Below are 12,301 nucleotides of genomic sequence, written 5' to 3'. Positions count from 1 at the left end.
CATGACGCCATGCCTGCCTGCCTGCTGCCATGTTTCCACCATGCACTTAACCTCTGAAACTGTAAGACAGTTCCCAACTAAATGCTTTCTCTTATAAGTTGCCCTGGTCATGATGTCTCATCACAGCAAAAGAAAAGTAACCAAGATAACTTATAAATCCAGTTCCAGAAAACATGACACCCTCTTCTGTTCTCCATTACACATGTGGTATACATATACTCATGTAGGCTCACACAAAAATAAAGAAAAAATATTTTAAAAGAGACTAATGTTGGAAAACTCAGTTATTTATTTTTTAGGTTTATTTGCATTTTGAGACAACATCCCATATAACCAAACTTACTTTGTAGCTTAAAATAACCTTGAACTCTGATCCTCCCGCTTCCCCTCCTGAGCACTGGGATTCAATGCATGCACTAGGATGCCTGGTTTACACAGTGCTCAGGATCGAACCCAACGCTTAGTATATGCTAGGCCAAGCACTCTGGCTCCTGGGCTCCATTCCCAGTTCCTATTGCCTGTGGAGGCCTGCTGGGAAGGCTGTAGTGCAATGCCATTTTTGATGGTTGTGAGGTCCCTGGAACCAAGGAGAGCACACAGTTCTTCTTAAAACTGAAGGTGTTTATGCCCGAGAAGAAACAGAATTCTACTTGGGCAAGAGATGTTTTCATGTGTATAAAGCAAAAAAAAAAAAAACCAGTGACTCTTGGAAGCAAACCAAACAAAACCAGAGTGATCTGGGGAAAAGCAACTCAGGCCCATGGAAACAGTGGCATGATTCATGCCAAATTCCGAAGCAACCTTCCTGCAAAGGCCATTGGACACAGAATCCGTGTGATGCTGTACCCTTCTCGGATTTAAACTAATGAAAAGTAAATAAATAAAAGGGGGGGGGGGGCTGAGATCCTGGTGGTAGAAGCACATGACTCTAAAACTAACACTTGGAAAGCAGAAGCAGGTGGATCTCTGAGTTTGAGCCCAGCCTGGTCTACATAGCAAGTTTCAGGACAGCCATAGCCACACAAAGAAACCCCTCAACACCCCCAGGGGGAGGGGAGGAAATGGCTCAGAGGGTAAAGAGGCACTTGCTGCCAAGCCTGACACCTGAATTCGTTTCCCAGACCCAGTGACAAAGTAGGAAAGAATTGACTCCTATGGGTTTTCCTGTCTTCCCCTGTGTGCCGTGACATGCCACTAATATATGCTTTTCTGATTCAAGAGGGGAACTCTGGAAGACTTTGGTACACAGTATTTTCATAGCAACACCATATTACCAAGTACTAAGGAGCTCAGATGAAACATACTGAAAACTGTTAGGGTGCAAAAGTGTTTGCCATGCTGGGCAATCAATGGTGGCGCACGCCTGTAACCCCAGCACTCGAGAGGCAGAGGCAGGAGGATCTCTGTGAGTCTGAGGGCAGCCTGGTCTACAAAACAAGTTCCAGGACGGACGGACAGACAGACGGACGGACGGACGGGAGCGAGGGAGGGAGGGAGGGAGGGAAAGAAAAGTTTGCCTTAACTACTCAAATACCTAATTAGTAAGTTTGCTCTCAGAAGAATATAAAGGCAGAGAGAGAGAGAGAGAGAAGAAAGCCAAGCTAAGACTCACAGCCCTCTTCCCAGTCAGGGTCTTATGAAGCCAAGGATGGCCTCCAACTCCCTGTGCAGCCAAGGCTGACCTTGAATCTTCCTCCTCCAGGCATGAGCTCCCACACCCAGAGCTTCCTGCATGCTGCGCAGGCAGCTTTCTGTCCTGAGCTGCATCCCCTTCTCAATGTCATCTGTGCTCTTTCACGGAAAACTGCTGCTGGGAACTAACTCCAGTACCAGAAAAAGCAAACAGTGCGTGCCATTCAGTAAAACCCTGAAAGACATTTTCACTGTGTTGGGGTATGGAATAAATAAATGCAAGCTACCTGCGTTTTTTTATGACTTCCTTCTTTTTGGAGCCTCTACTTTTAGGTATGTCCACCATGAGTGAGTTTTGACTAAGTCAGAAAAACTGCCCCCTTCATTGTCACTACACAAGCTCCCTTGTTAAGGACTTAACCATCCCTCCTTCAGACTAGTCTTTCCATTACCTACCATTTCAACAAGCTTGAATTTCTAGTATCAGCTTCCTAATGAAATAAAATTCATTTTATTTCTCATTACAGAAGAATACACTGGGTTTGTGTTTGGGGAGATATACATGCATGTACATGTGGAAGCCAGAGATCAACAATGGGAAATCTTCCTGAATCATTGTCCACCTAATTTTCTGAACCTGGAGCTCACCAATAAAGCTTGGCTGGCTGGCCAGTGAGCTGAGCGATCCTCCCAACCCTAGGATTGCAGGTACACACCAATGCAAAACCTTGAACATAAAGTAAGTGTTGGAGACTAACCTGAGTCCTCAAGCTTACGTACCAAACACTACCAAATGATTCATTTCCCCAACCCTTTATTTAAAAAAAGGTTGATGGGATGGGATGGCCAAACACCCAAATTGTTGTGCTAGAAACCTCATCCAACTACTGAGGGATCTGGATGCAGAGATCCATGACTAGGCCCCGGGTGGATCTCTGGGAGTCCAATTAGCGAGAATGAGGAGGGTTTATATGAGCGAGAGTTGTTGAGACCAAGGTTGGATAAAGCACAGGGACAAATAGCCAAATGAATGGAAACACATGAACTATGAACCAATGGCTGAGGGGTCCCCACTGGATCAGGCCCTCTGAATGGGTGAGACAGTTGATTGGCTTGATCTGTTTGGGAGGCATCCAGGCAGTGGGACCGGGTCCTGTGCTCATTGCATGAGTTGGCTGTTTGAAACCTGGGGCCTATGCAGGATTGTTTGGCTCAGCCTGGGAGGAGGGGACTAGACCTACCTGGACTGAGTCTACCAGGTTGACCTCAGTCTGTGGGGAAGGCTTTGCCCTGGAGGAGATGGGAATGGGGGGGGGGGGGGGGGGTTAGGGGGAAGGTGAGGGGGACGGGAGGGGGGAGAACAAGGGAATCCGTGGCTGATATGTAGAACTGAATTGTATTGCAAAATAAATTAAAATAAATTAAAAAAAAAAAGAGAAGCACAAAAAAAAAAAAAAGGTTTTATAGCAACTGACTTAATGATTTACTTGTTAGAATTCAATAAGCCAAATCGCTCAGGTTACTGGGAATTTGCATCTCCAAGAGAAATTAAAATATTATAACTATAAAGCTAAACATAAAACTCAAAACCTAGACTGGCACTATATTTTAACAATATGTAAAATAGGATAGATTGCATCAATTTCTGGAAATTAAGTGGTCTGATCACCAGGAAAGACATTATGGACTATTACTAACATAAAACTGACAACTAAATAACTGGGGCCCATGGAAATGCAACTAAACCTGGGTACTGTGCTATAAAACCTCAAGGAACGAGCAGGAGTTAATACAAAAACAGAATGTTCTTCAACTTCAGACATCTCCTTGTTACTACCCCTGTTTTTTATAATTGCTTGGTCAGACCCTGCACTGTCCATACCCTAGGTGTGAATTTGGCTCCAGCACAACAACTAACCAATATCTCTTAACACTCCAGTCAGCCAGTTGTTGGCCTGACATATGACAGAAAAAAGTACTGTAGAGAGGTTGATGGAGAAGCCTAATAATCTCATCTACCGGTACAAAAAAATGCCAAAGCCCTTTCAAAACTCCTAACTTTCTGCTGATCACATATCCAAGGTGAGGGGAGAAAAACAGGTAAGAAATTAAGTTAGTTATTAGGCGTCTATGGCATTCTCATTTACTTAGAGCACTTTGCCAAGTCACAAAATTGTGTCTGAACAAGGCAGAGAAACTACGATTACTAAAAACAGTGATGATGCAAGTCAAAGGCCAGACCATCTAAATATGTATCAAAGAACAAAGTACCACATCTTTGAATAATCATAAACACTAGATTTACCTAACAAGACAGATCGTTAAATGCTTCTAGAAGACCTTGATAAGGCCAACTTTAATGCTGAATAAACTAATGGCTACACACACACACACACACACACACACACACACACACACACACACACATACACATTACGTTTATATTAAAGCCAGTTCTACAATAATGAACAATAACCTTAAAAAAAATAGCTGAAGATACAGGATTACATGCACAAAATCCTAGTACTACAAAATAAAGCCAGCCATTTGTATCCATGTGTCCCACACCTGCAAACTAATCCAATCTCAGATCTGTGACATCAGGAGTAAACCACTGGGTCTGTACTAACAGATAGGCTTTTTTTCTTGTCCTTATTCCCTTAACAACTATTTACCTACCACTAACATTGTATTATATAGTACAGATAATGTAGAGATGATTTAAAAGAACACAGGAGAGTTGGGAGCACACACAGCAATGGACAGCATGCTTAGCATGAACAAAGCCCTGATTTAAATTCATAGTTCCAAAATAAATAAAGGGCATGTATAAGCTATCTGCAACTACCATTTTATATAAACAATTTGAGCATCTGCTGCTTTGGTATCTGCAGAGATCCTGGAACTCATTATGAAGGGACAGCCATATACTTCCGAAATAATTTTTATTGTAAAATCGAGGAGGAGGCTGTGAAATTAGCTCTGTAAATCACTTAACAGTAACTAGCATTTAACACTGTATGTTTAGTAATTAGTTTGACAGTTCTCATAAACTCATTTACTCACAAACTAACTCAAAAGGCTATTATTAATCATCGTTTTCCATCAGTAGAACTTGCCCCAGTGTCCCAGGTTGCTAAGATCTAAAACTGTGACTACCATCTGGGGTTAGACTGTGTGGTTATAATTTTTTATGTTCTCTTTCCTCATATACTCATTTTTGGTATTGTTGGCTTGCTTTTGTTAGGGAAGAGATGTTATTTTAAGATAACATTTGCTATAGCTATGGTTTAGTTTTGCAAACTTGACACAAACTAGAGTCACCTGAGAAGAGGGAACCTCAACTGAAGAACTGCAAAGATCAGACCAGTCTGCAGGCATGACTGTGGGGGCATTGTTTGATTGATGATTTTTTTTTTTTTTTTTTTTTTGGTTTTTCAAGACAGGGTTTCTCTGTGTAGCTTTGTGCCTTTCCTGGAACTCACTTAGTAGCCCAGGCTGGCCTCGAACTCACAGAGATCCGCCTGGCTCTGCCTCCGGAGTGCTGGGATTAAAGGCATGCACCACCACTGCCCAGCTACTGATTGATGATTGATGTGGGAGGGCCACTGCAGTAGAGCAGTGCCAGCTCTAACCAACAAAACATGAAATAAAGGAAACCATAAATAATCTAGAAGAGGAAAATAATAATAAAAGTATTTCTTTAAGCTAGGAATTTAGCATGCTAAACTGGGAAAAGAAGCATGACAGAATCTCTGGAGACCTAAAAACTCTCATCTTATAGAAGTGGTTAGATGGGTTTAGTGTAAATACATAAAAAAAAACAGGTACAATTGGTGTGTGTGCACGTGTGTGTGTGTGTGTGTGTGTGTGTGTGTGTGTGTGTGTGTGTGTGTGTGTGTGTGTGTGTGTGTGTATATATATACACATGCAGGGGAACAATTTAAAAGTAGTGCAAGTCAGGCACAGTAACTCAATGCCTATAACCCTAGCACCTTAGACAAAGGTCACCATGAGTTTGAAACTAGCTTGTGCTAAATGATGGGCTCTGCCTCAAAAGACTAAACAAGGAGATGGCTTAGTGGGCAAGACTGCTTGCTGCACAGGCAAAGATCCACAGTACCCAGGTAAAAGGCCAGGTGTGGTCATGTCACTTCTGAACCCAGCACTTCAAGGGTGGAGAGGAAGGTGGTTCGGGCTTGCTGACCAACCAGCACAGCCATGAATCCTCAAAGTCTAGCCTCACTGGGAGACCTTATCTCAAGGTAATACGACAACTAAGCACAATACCCAATGTACTCTAGTCTTGATGCAAATGTATGGTCTTGAGCACTAGCACACACCTGTACATACAGATACTCCATACTCAGGATTGGAAACACTACACTAACACACTACATCCTCAACCCTTTTCTTAAACTACATGGAAACGTAGTCTGCTTTTGTGAAAGCCAACCACCCATCAAAAATAACTTCCCTGACAGCTAGTAAGAAAATGTTGCACAATTTCAACAGACACCAATAGTTGATACAACAGCCTACTCTGTACTCTTCTACAATTAAATTCAAGTATGATGTTCTATACTCTCCATCCTCAATGTTTTAGAGACCCATACAAGGTAAACCCAACCCTACTTCCATACAGAATCATCTAAGTATCTCTAAATGAGGGGCTGAAGAAATGGCTCAGTTGGTTAGGTGCCTACTGCACAAGTATTAAGGACCAGAGTTTATCCCTACCACCCATAGTGAGGGAAGGAAGTGCACCTGTAATTTCAATGCTAGGAATATGAAGTAGTATCCCTGAGACTTGCTAGTCAGCTCATCTAGAACATCAACTTTAGATATAGTGAGATGGCTGGATGTGGTGATACACATCTGTAACCCAGCACTTGGGAGGCAGAGGCAGAGCAGGGAGCTCTGTAAATTCAAGATCATTTTAGTCAACATAGCGAATTCCAGACTAGCCAGGCTACATGAGTCTAGGGGGTGGGGGGTTAGATGGTGGTGCACATCCTTTGTTACACTGCTCAGGACACTTTCCATCCTCATGAGAGCTCACAACCATCTTCAAGCCTCCAACGCCTTCTTCAAGTCTCCAAGGGCACCAGGCACCATGACCTTCGTTCGGCAAGGTTGACTGCTTAAATTACTAATGTTAACTTACTGTTGTAAAAAACTGAGATCAGGGGCTGCCTTGGTGACACACGCCTTTAATTCCAGTCCTCAGGAGGCACAGGCAAGTGACTCTGAGTTCAAAGCCAGCCTTGTCTACAAAGCAAGCTCTAGGATAGCCAGAGCTACACAGTGATCCTATCTTTAAGACTGGAGTCCTAGCAGGCAGATCTCTGTGAGTTCAAAACCAATCAGAACTACATATTAAAGCCTATCTCAGAGAGGCTTTGTAAGCAAAATTATGTGTAGGAATGGCTCCTGATTTGTGTATGGTACTGGATGAATCACACCCATAATGCAAAGTGAATGCTCTGCTATTGTGCTACATTCCCAGTCCCTGACTTTTTTGGAGATAGAGTCTCATGTAGTCTAAGCTGACCTTAAACTCCTGATCCTCCTGCTTCCTGCTGGGAAAACAGATGCATATCCATTTAACTGGTGTTATAGATGGAAACCAGGGCTTTGTGCATGTTAGGAAACCAATTTAACTATATCCCTAGCACTGCCCCTCTTTAATCTTAACTAAAGTACTAAAAGCAAGGGCAGTGTGCATGCCTTTGGTCCCAGCACTCAGGAGGCAGAGGCAGGCAGATCTCTGAGTTTCAGGTTAGCCTGGTCTACACAGAGTTTCAGGCTAGCCAGACTAACACGGTGAGAACTTTTCTCAAAACAAACAAACCTAAAAGCCAGGTGTATGATACACACCCTTAATCACTGCACGTGGAGGCTGAGGCAGGACAATGAAGATTTCCAGGACACCCTGGGCTAACTAGTAAAGGCCGGTCTCAAAACAAAAGCAAAAAAAACCACTAGATATTATAGCAGCATGCAACTCAACTCTACTATCTCCAAGAAAACCACACTGGTCTTCAACACATTTTTTTTTCATTTCATGTACAACATTTAAAGTAAGCAAGGATGAAAAGAATAAAGCTCAAAAGAAAAATTCCTATAAAAATATAAATGTATACATAGAATACTGAAAACACTAATTTCTTTAAATGATATGCCTCAAAAGTTATATACTGTCTTTTCCCTCTTATACATGAGTTAAAAAGACCCAGTCTTTTCAGAAATATAAGAGAGAAAGGATCCTTCAACAACCTCTTCCTCAGAATAAGAAACTACCACGGAGATAGAGAGACAGGCTTGTGTGTATAAAATGAATCAACACATATGATAAGATGTCAGAAATATTTAAACATCAGCACACATTCTGCGAATGGAAGGAGTTACTCTGGTGTCTTAGTTACTTCTCCATCACTGTGATAAGACACTACGACCAAGGCAACTGAAAGAAGGAAGCGCTTATTTGGGGCTTACAGTTTCAGAGGAAAAGTGAAGTCCATAACTATCATGGCAGGAAGAATAGCAGGAGACAGCAGGCAAGCAGATGGGGTACTCCAGCAGTAGCTGACAGCCTACATCTTGATTCACAAGCACAAGGAAGAGAGAACTGTGTCGCAGACAACGAAGCTAGAAGAACAGAGCCATATAAGCCTTTGACAACAGACATAGAGCTACAGCCTTTGGAGTCTGCCCTGCTGGATTTCAGTCTTGCTTTGGTGCAGTATTTCCTGACTAGACCCCTATTACTCCCTTTATGTCACTATATGTTGAAAGTATGTGTCCGCTTTTTGATTTTACAGAAAGTGACAAGAGATTGTCTTGAGTCTCAGAAGAGTTTTGGGGCTTTTTTTCTTTGTTTTTTTTTCGAGACAGGGTTTCTCTGTATAGCCCTGATTGTCCTGGAACTCATTCTGCAGACCAGGCTGGCCTCGAACTCGCAAAGATCCACCTGCCTCTGTCTCTGGAGTGGTGGGATTAAAGGTATATGCCTTCACCACCTGGCATTTTCTGGTTTTAGGTTTTGTTCAAGACCGGGTCTCACTATGTAGCTCTGTCTATCCTGGAACTATGTAGACAGACTAGCTTTGAACTCACAGAGATCAGGCTGTCTCTGCCTCACAAGTGCTGGGATTAAAACCATGTGCCACTAGCCCTAGCTTTTGAACAAAATGCATATTTTTCAAGACTATGGAAGCCAGGGAGTGGAAAGTGGTGGTTTGAATGAGAATGGCCCCCACAGGCTCATGTTTGAATCCATGGTCCACAATTGATGGAATTGTTTAGGAAGGATCAGAAGGTGTGGCCTTGTTGGGAGGTAGAGTCACTGGGAGCAGGCTTTGATGGTTCAGAAGAGAGAAACTATTCCCATTAGCTTTCTTGCCTACTGTGTCTCACGATATAAGCTCTCAGCTACTATTCCAACGCCATGCCTGCCTGAAGCTGCCGTGCTTCCCCCAATGATGATCATGGGCTCTAACCCTCTAAACTGTAAAGCCTCCCCAAAAACTCTTTCTTCTATTAGTTGCCTTTGTCAAAGTGTCTTCCCATAGCAATAGAAAAGTAACCAAGACACAAATACAGACTATATTATAAAGATAAGTGTTTGTGTTTTGTCTTGAGAAATAGAATTTTGTAGAATGCTATATAAAATGTGCTAAGTAGTAAATTATTCACAATGAAGATCACATTTTTTCCCTGAATACTCAGACACAGTAAACATGCCTTTACACAGTTTAAAATCATTCTACCAAACTAAAAGATCGCTGTAGAGGAGGCTTTAGTTTATTTGGTAAAAATCACAGTTGAAAGCTATGAAGAAAAACTACTGAATCTGATCATGAATGCTGCCAGGTGGTGGTGGCACACCATTAATCCCAGCACCCAGGAAGCAGAGGCAGGCAGATCTCCATGAGTTCAAGACCAGCCTGGTCAACAGAGCTAGTTCCAGGGCAGCCAGGGCTACACAAAGAAACTCTGTCTCGAAAAAAACAAAAAGGAAAAAAAAAAGTATGAATGCTGTTCATTTTCTTAAGCTGTGTGGTGAATGTGTGGGTTCATTTGAAGAGGCTAGAGTGACTCCAGAAGAACACCATGAGTTCTAGGACAACATATGCTACATAGTGAATTCAAGACCAGCCTGGACTGCAGAGTAAGACCCTTTCTTAAAGCAAAGCAAAATAAAATTTAGTAAAACAGGTTAAGTTTGGTTTTGCTTTTAGAGTCACACTTTGCCCAGACTGGTCTCAAATGCTATGTAGCAAAGGATGACCTTGAATTTCTGATCGTACTCCCTCCACCTCCCCACTGCTAAGACCAGAGGCATGCACTATCATACTCAGTTTTAGGTGATACTGGGGAATGATCCCGCGACTCAGTGCATACTAAGCAAGCACATACCAACAGATTCATTCCCAACCAAGGCGTTTCCTCTTGAACTATCGCAGGGTACCCCTTCCTGTACATTTGTATAACCTAGCAGATACCTTGTAACCCATTTGAAGTTTCAACAATTCAGTGTGATTTAATGTTTTTATGGTTCAATATGTGGTACATAAAAAAAACTGTAACCTATATGGACACTTTTTAAGACAAGTATTAAAATAAACTGGAGTTCCCTCTGCCCACTCTTCCCCTCCTCCCCTACCAAAGTCTTTACTTTGTAATTCTATCGCCATAGCCCAGGTACACAATCTCTGACGACCATCTTTTAAAATCTAAAAGGTTTGATGACATAGCTCAGTGGCTGGGTTACTTGCCTAGCATGTGCCCTGCTGTGAGTAGAATAAACTCAAGTCACACACTTGCCTTCAGATCCTAGCCCTACTTCTTACACTGTATGTATGATCTTTGGCAGGTTTATTTAACTTTTTAGTCACCATGTCATTCATTTGTAAAGTGGAGAATAATCAATTCTTATTCCAAAGTGTTGCTGATGATACTACATTAAGTACTTACACTGGGCCTGATCAGTGTACCAGCTATTATTGCTAAAATCAAGAAGGAAATACAAAACTTCAAGTGCAGTGGATTTCTGGAGTAGATTCTCTTTTGAAGTATAATGCTTCTCGTTAAAATTTATTTTTGCATTCTTAATGATTACATGTAGGCCAGGTGGCGGTGGCTTAATAATTACATGTTTTCAACTTGGCAGTAAGAAGTTTGTTTTGCTTTTAGACACAGGGTCGCAGGTCTTCTTCCCTCTTCTGTGTCAATAAAAGTATTTCTAACAAGTATTAAGTTTATTCACTGGTCTCTGCTTTTAAGATGATAAAAGCTTGTGAAAATATCTTGCCTACAAAACTTTAAGCACTTTTTAACTAGAGAAAAAGGAAAAATGTGTATAAACTTCAGTATATAAGGGACATTAAAAAGATGTTCCCAATTCTATGCTATACTCAATTTCATGAGTTTATGAATCAACCAATCCTTTGTACAGCAAACCTCCCAACAATTGTTCTATGTCCATTTTAAATATTATGTTTCTCTTGTATAACTCATTTTACATGAAGAGTTAAGAACAATATCATAAATGACACTAAAAAAGGCAACTGTAAATTCTATACTGAAATGTTATTGTGGCTTCTGAAGAATACTGTGTGCTTAAAGCTGAAAAATTTGGAGGAAAAAAAGACATGACTGTTACTTTAAATATTTAATTGGCTGTCAGACAGGAGAGATTATAGAGGTTTTTTTTATTGTTTTGGAAAGTGTCTTACATAGCCCAGGCTGTGCTCTACCTCTCTCAAGTGTTGAGATTATAGACATGCACTAAATGTTTTTGCTTTTTTTCCCCTTGATGTCCCAAACAGAAGAGCAAGTTATAGAAAAGTAGATTACCAACATAATGGAAGAATGAGCTAAAAATTGGACCTGATATAGGTAAAGGGAAACATGAGGTAACAAATACCGTATCACTAAAACTCTGAGTAAAAGTCTGATTTTTATGGATGATGGAGAACAGGTTAAGTATGTGATAAAGCCTCAGACTATATGATCATCACCTCCCTTTAACAGCGCTTTCTTGATTTTCTAAATACCTAACCTCTCAAAGTGAGTGCCTGACACATACCACAAGAGAAAGAAGTGTGCCTTGCTTGCCTGTCAGATAGGTATGTGTGGACTATGACTACTGCCCTTAACACAGGGCAACTGACATTTTAGAAGACAGAACGAACATTCATCCAGTCCCAGTTTGACTTTGGTGTGTTTGTTTGTTTGTTTGTTTGAGCTGAAGATCGAACCCAGGGCCTTGTGCTTGCTAGGCAAGCACTCTACCACTGAGCTAAATCCCCAACCCCCAAGTTTGACTTTGGGATCCCATGTTTTCCATGAGAAGCTACCCTCAGGTCCTTCCTTCTAATTGCTGTTGAACAATTTTGCATCCTGCCAGTGATGACTGTAAATCTGTCTCCACCATCAAGTAGAACAGAAACGCTCTTAGTGTCCCAGAATTTAGAGAATGGATTGACAGAAAACGGTACCTGGAATCTAAAATCTCATGGATTATGTGAGACTTGCTCTCACAACTGTTTGGGCTATTTAACTGATTTAGTTGACTACATTCACATTTGTCTCATATACTCATTGAATTATTAATCAGTAAAAGTGTTTTTACAAGGAAGAAAATGACATACATATGTACAAG

General features: G+C 41.4%; 1 protein-coding gene across 5 annotated transcripts in view; it reads right to left on the bottom strand.

The window, feature by feature from the left end:
- Wdr33 (WD repeat domain 33) overlaps positions 1-12,301 on the bottom strand; it is a 113,037-nt gene that overhangs the window by 57,996 nt on the left and 42,740 nt on the right. The window contains exon 8 of one of the 5 annotated variants that reach the window (XM_052741765.1): positions 5,555-8,283. The exons of the other annotated variants lie outside the window; for them this stretch is intronic. Within the exon in view, the coding sequence (XP_052597725.1) occupies positions 8,162-8,283 (122 nt within the window). The 3' untranslated portion in view covers positions 5,555-8,161. Of the gene's footprint in view, positions 1-5,554; positions 8,284-12,301 lie in introns of those variants that run through there. 5 annotated transcript variants of the gene reach the window in all.

This window comes from Peromyscus californicus, unplaced genomic scaffold (assembly GCF_007827085.1).
Source record: "Peromyscus californicus insignis strain IS unplaced genomic scaffold, ASM782708v3 Scaffold_17__1_contigs__length_78620276, whole genome shotgun sequence".
NCBI classification, from domain to species: Eukaryota; Metazoa; Chordata; class Mammalia; order Rodentia; family Cricetidae; genus Peromyscus; species Peromyscus californicus.
The sequence above is the reverse complement of the archived record's forward strand: the minus strand, read 5'-3'. Positions and strand labels throughout refer to the sequence as shown.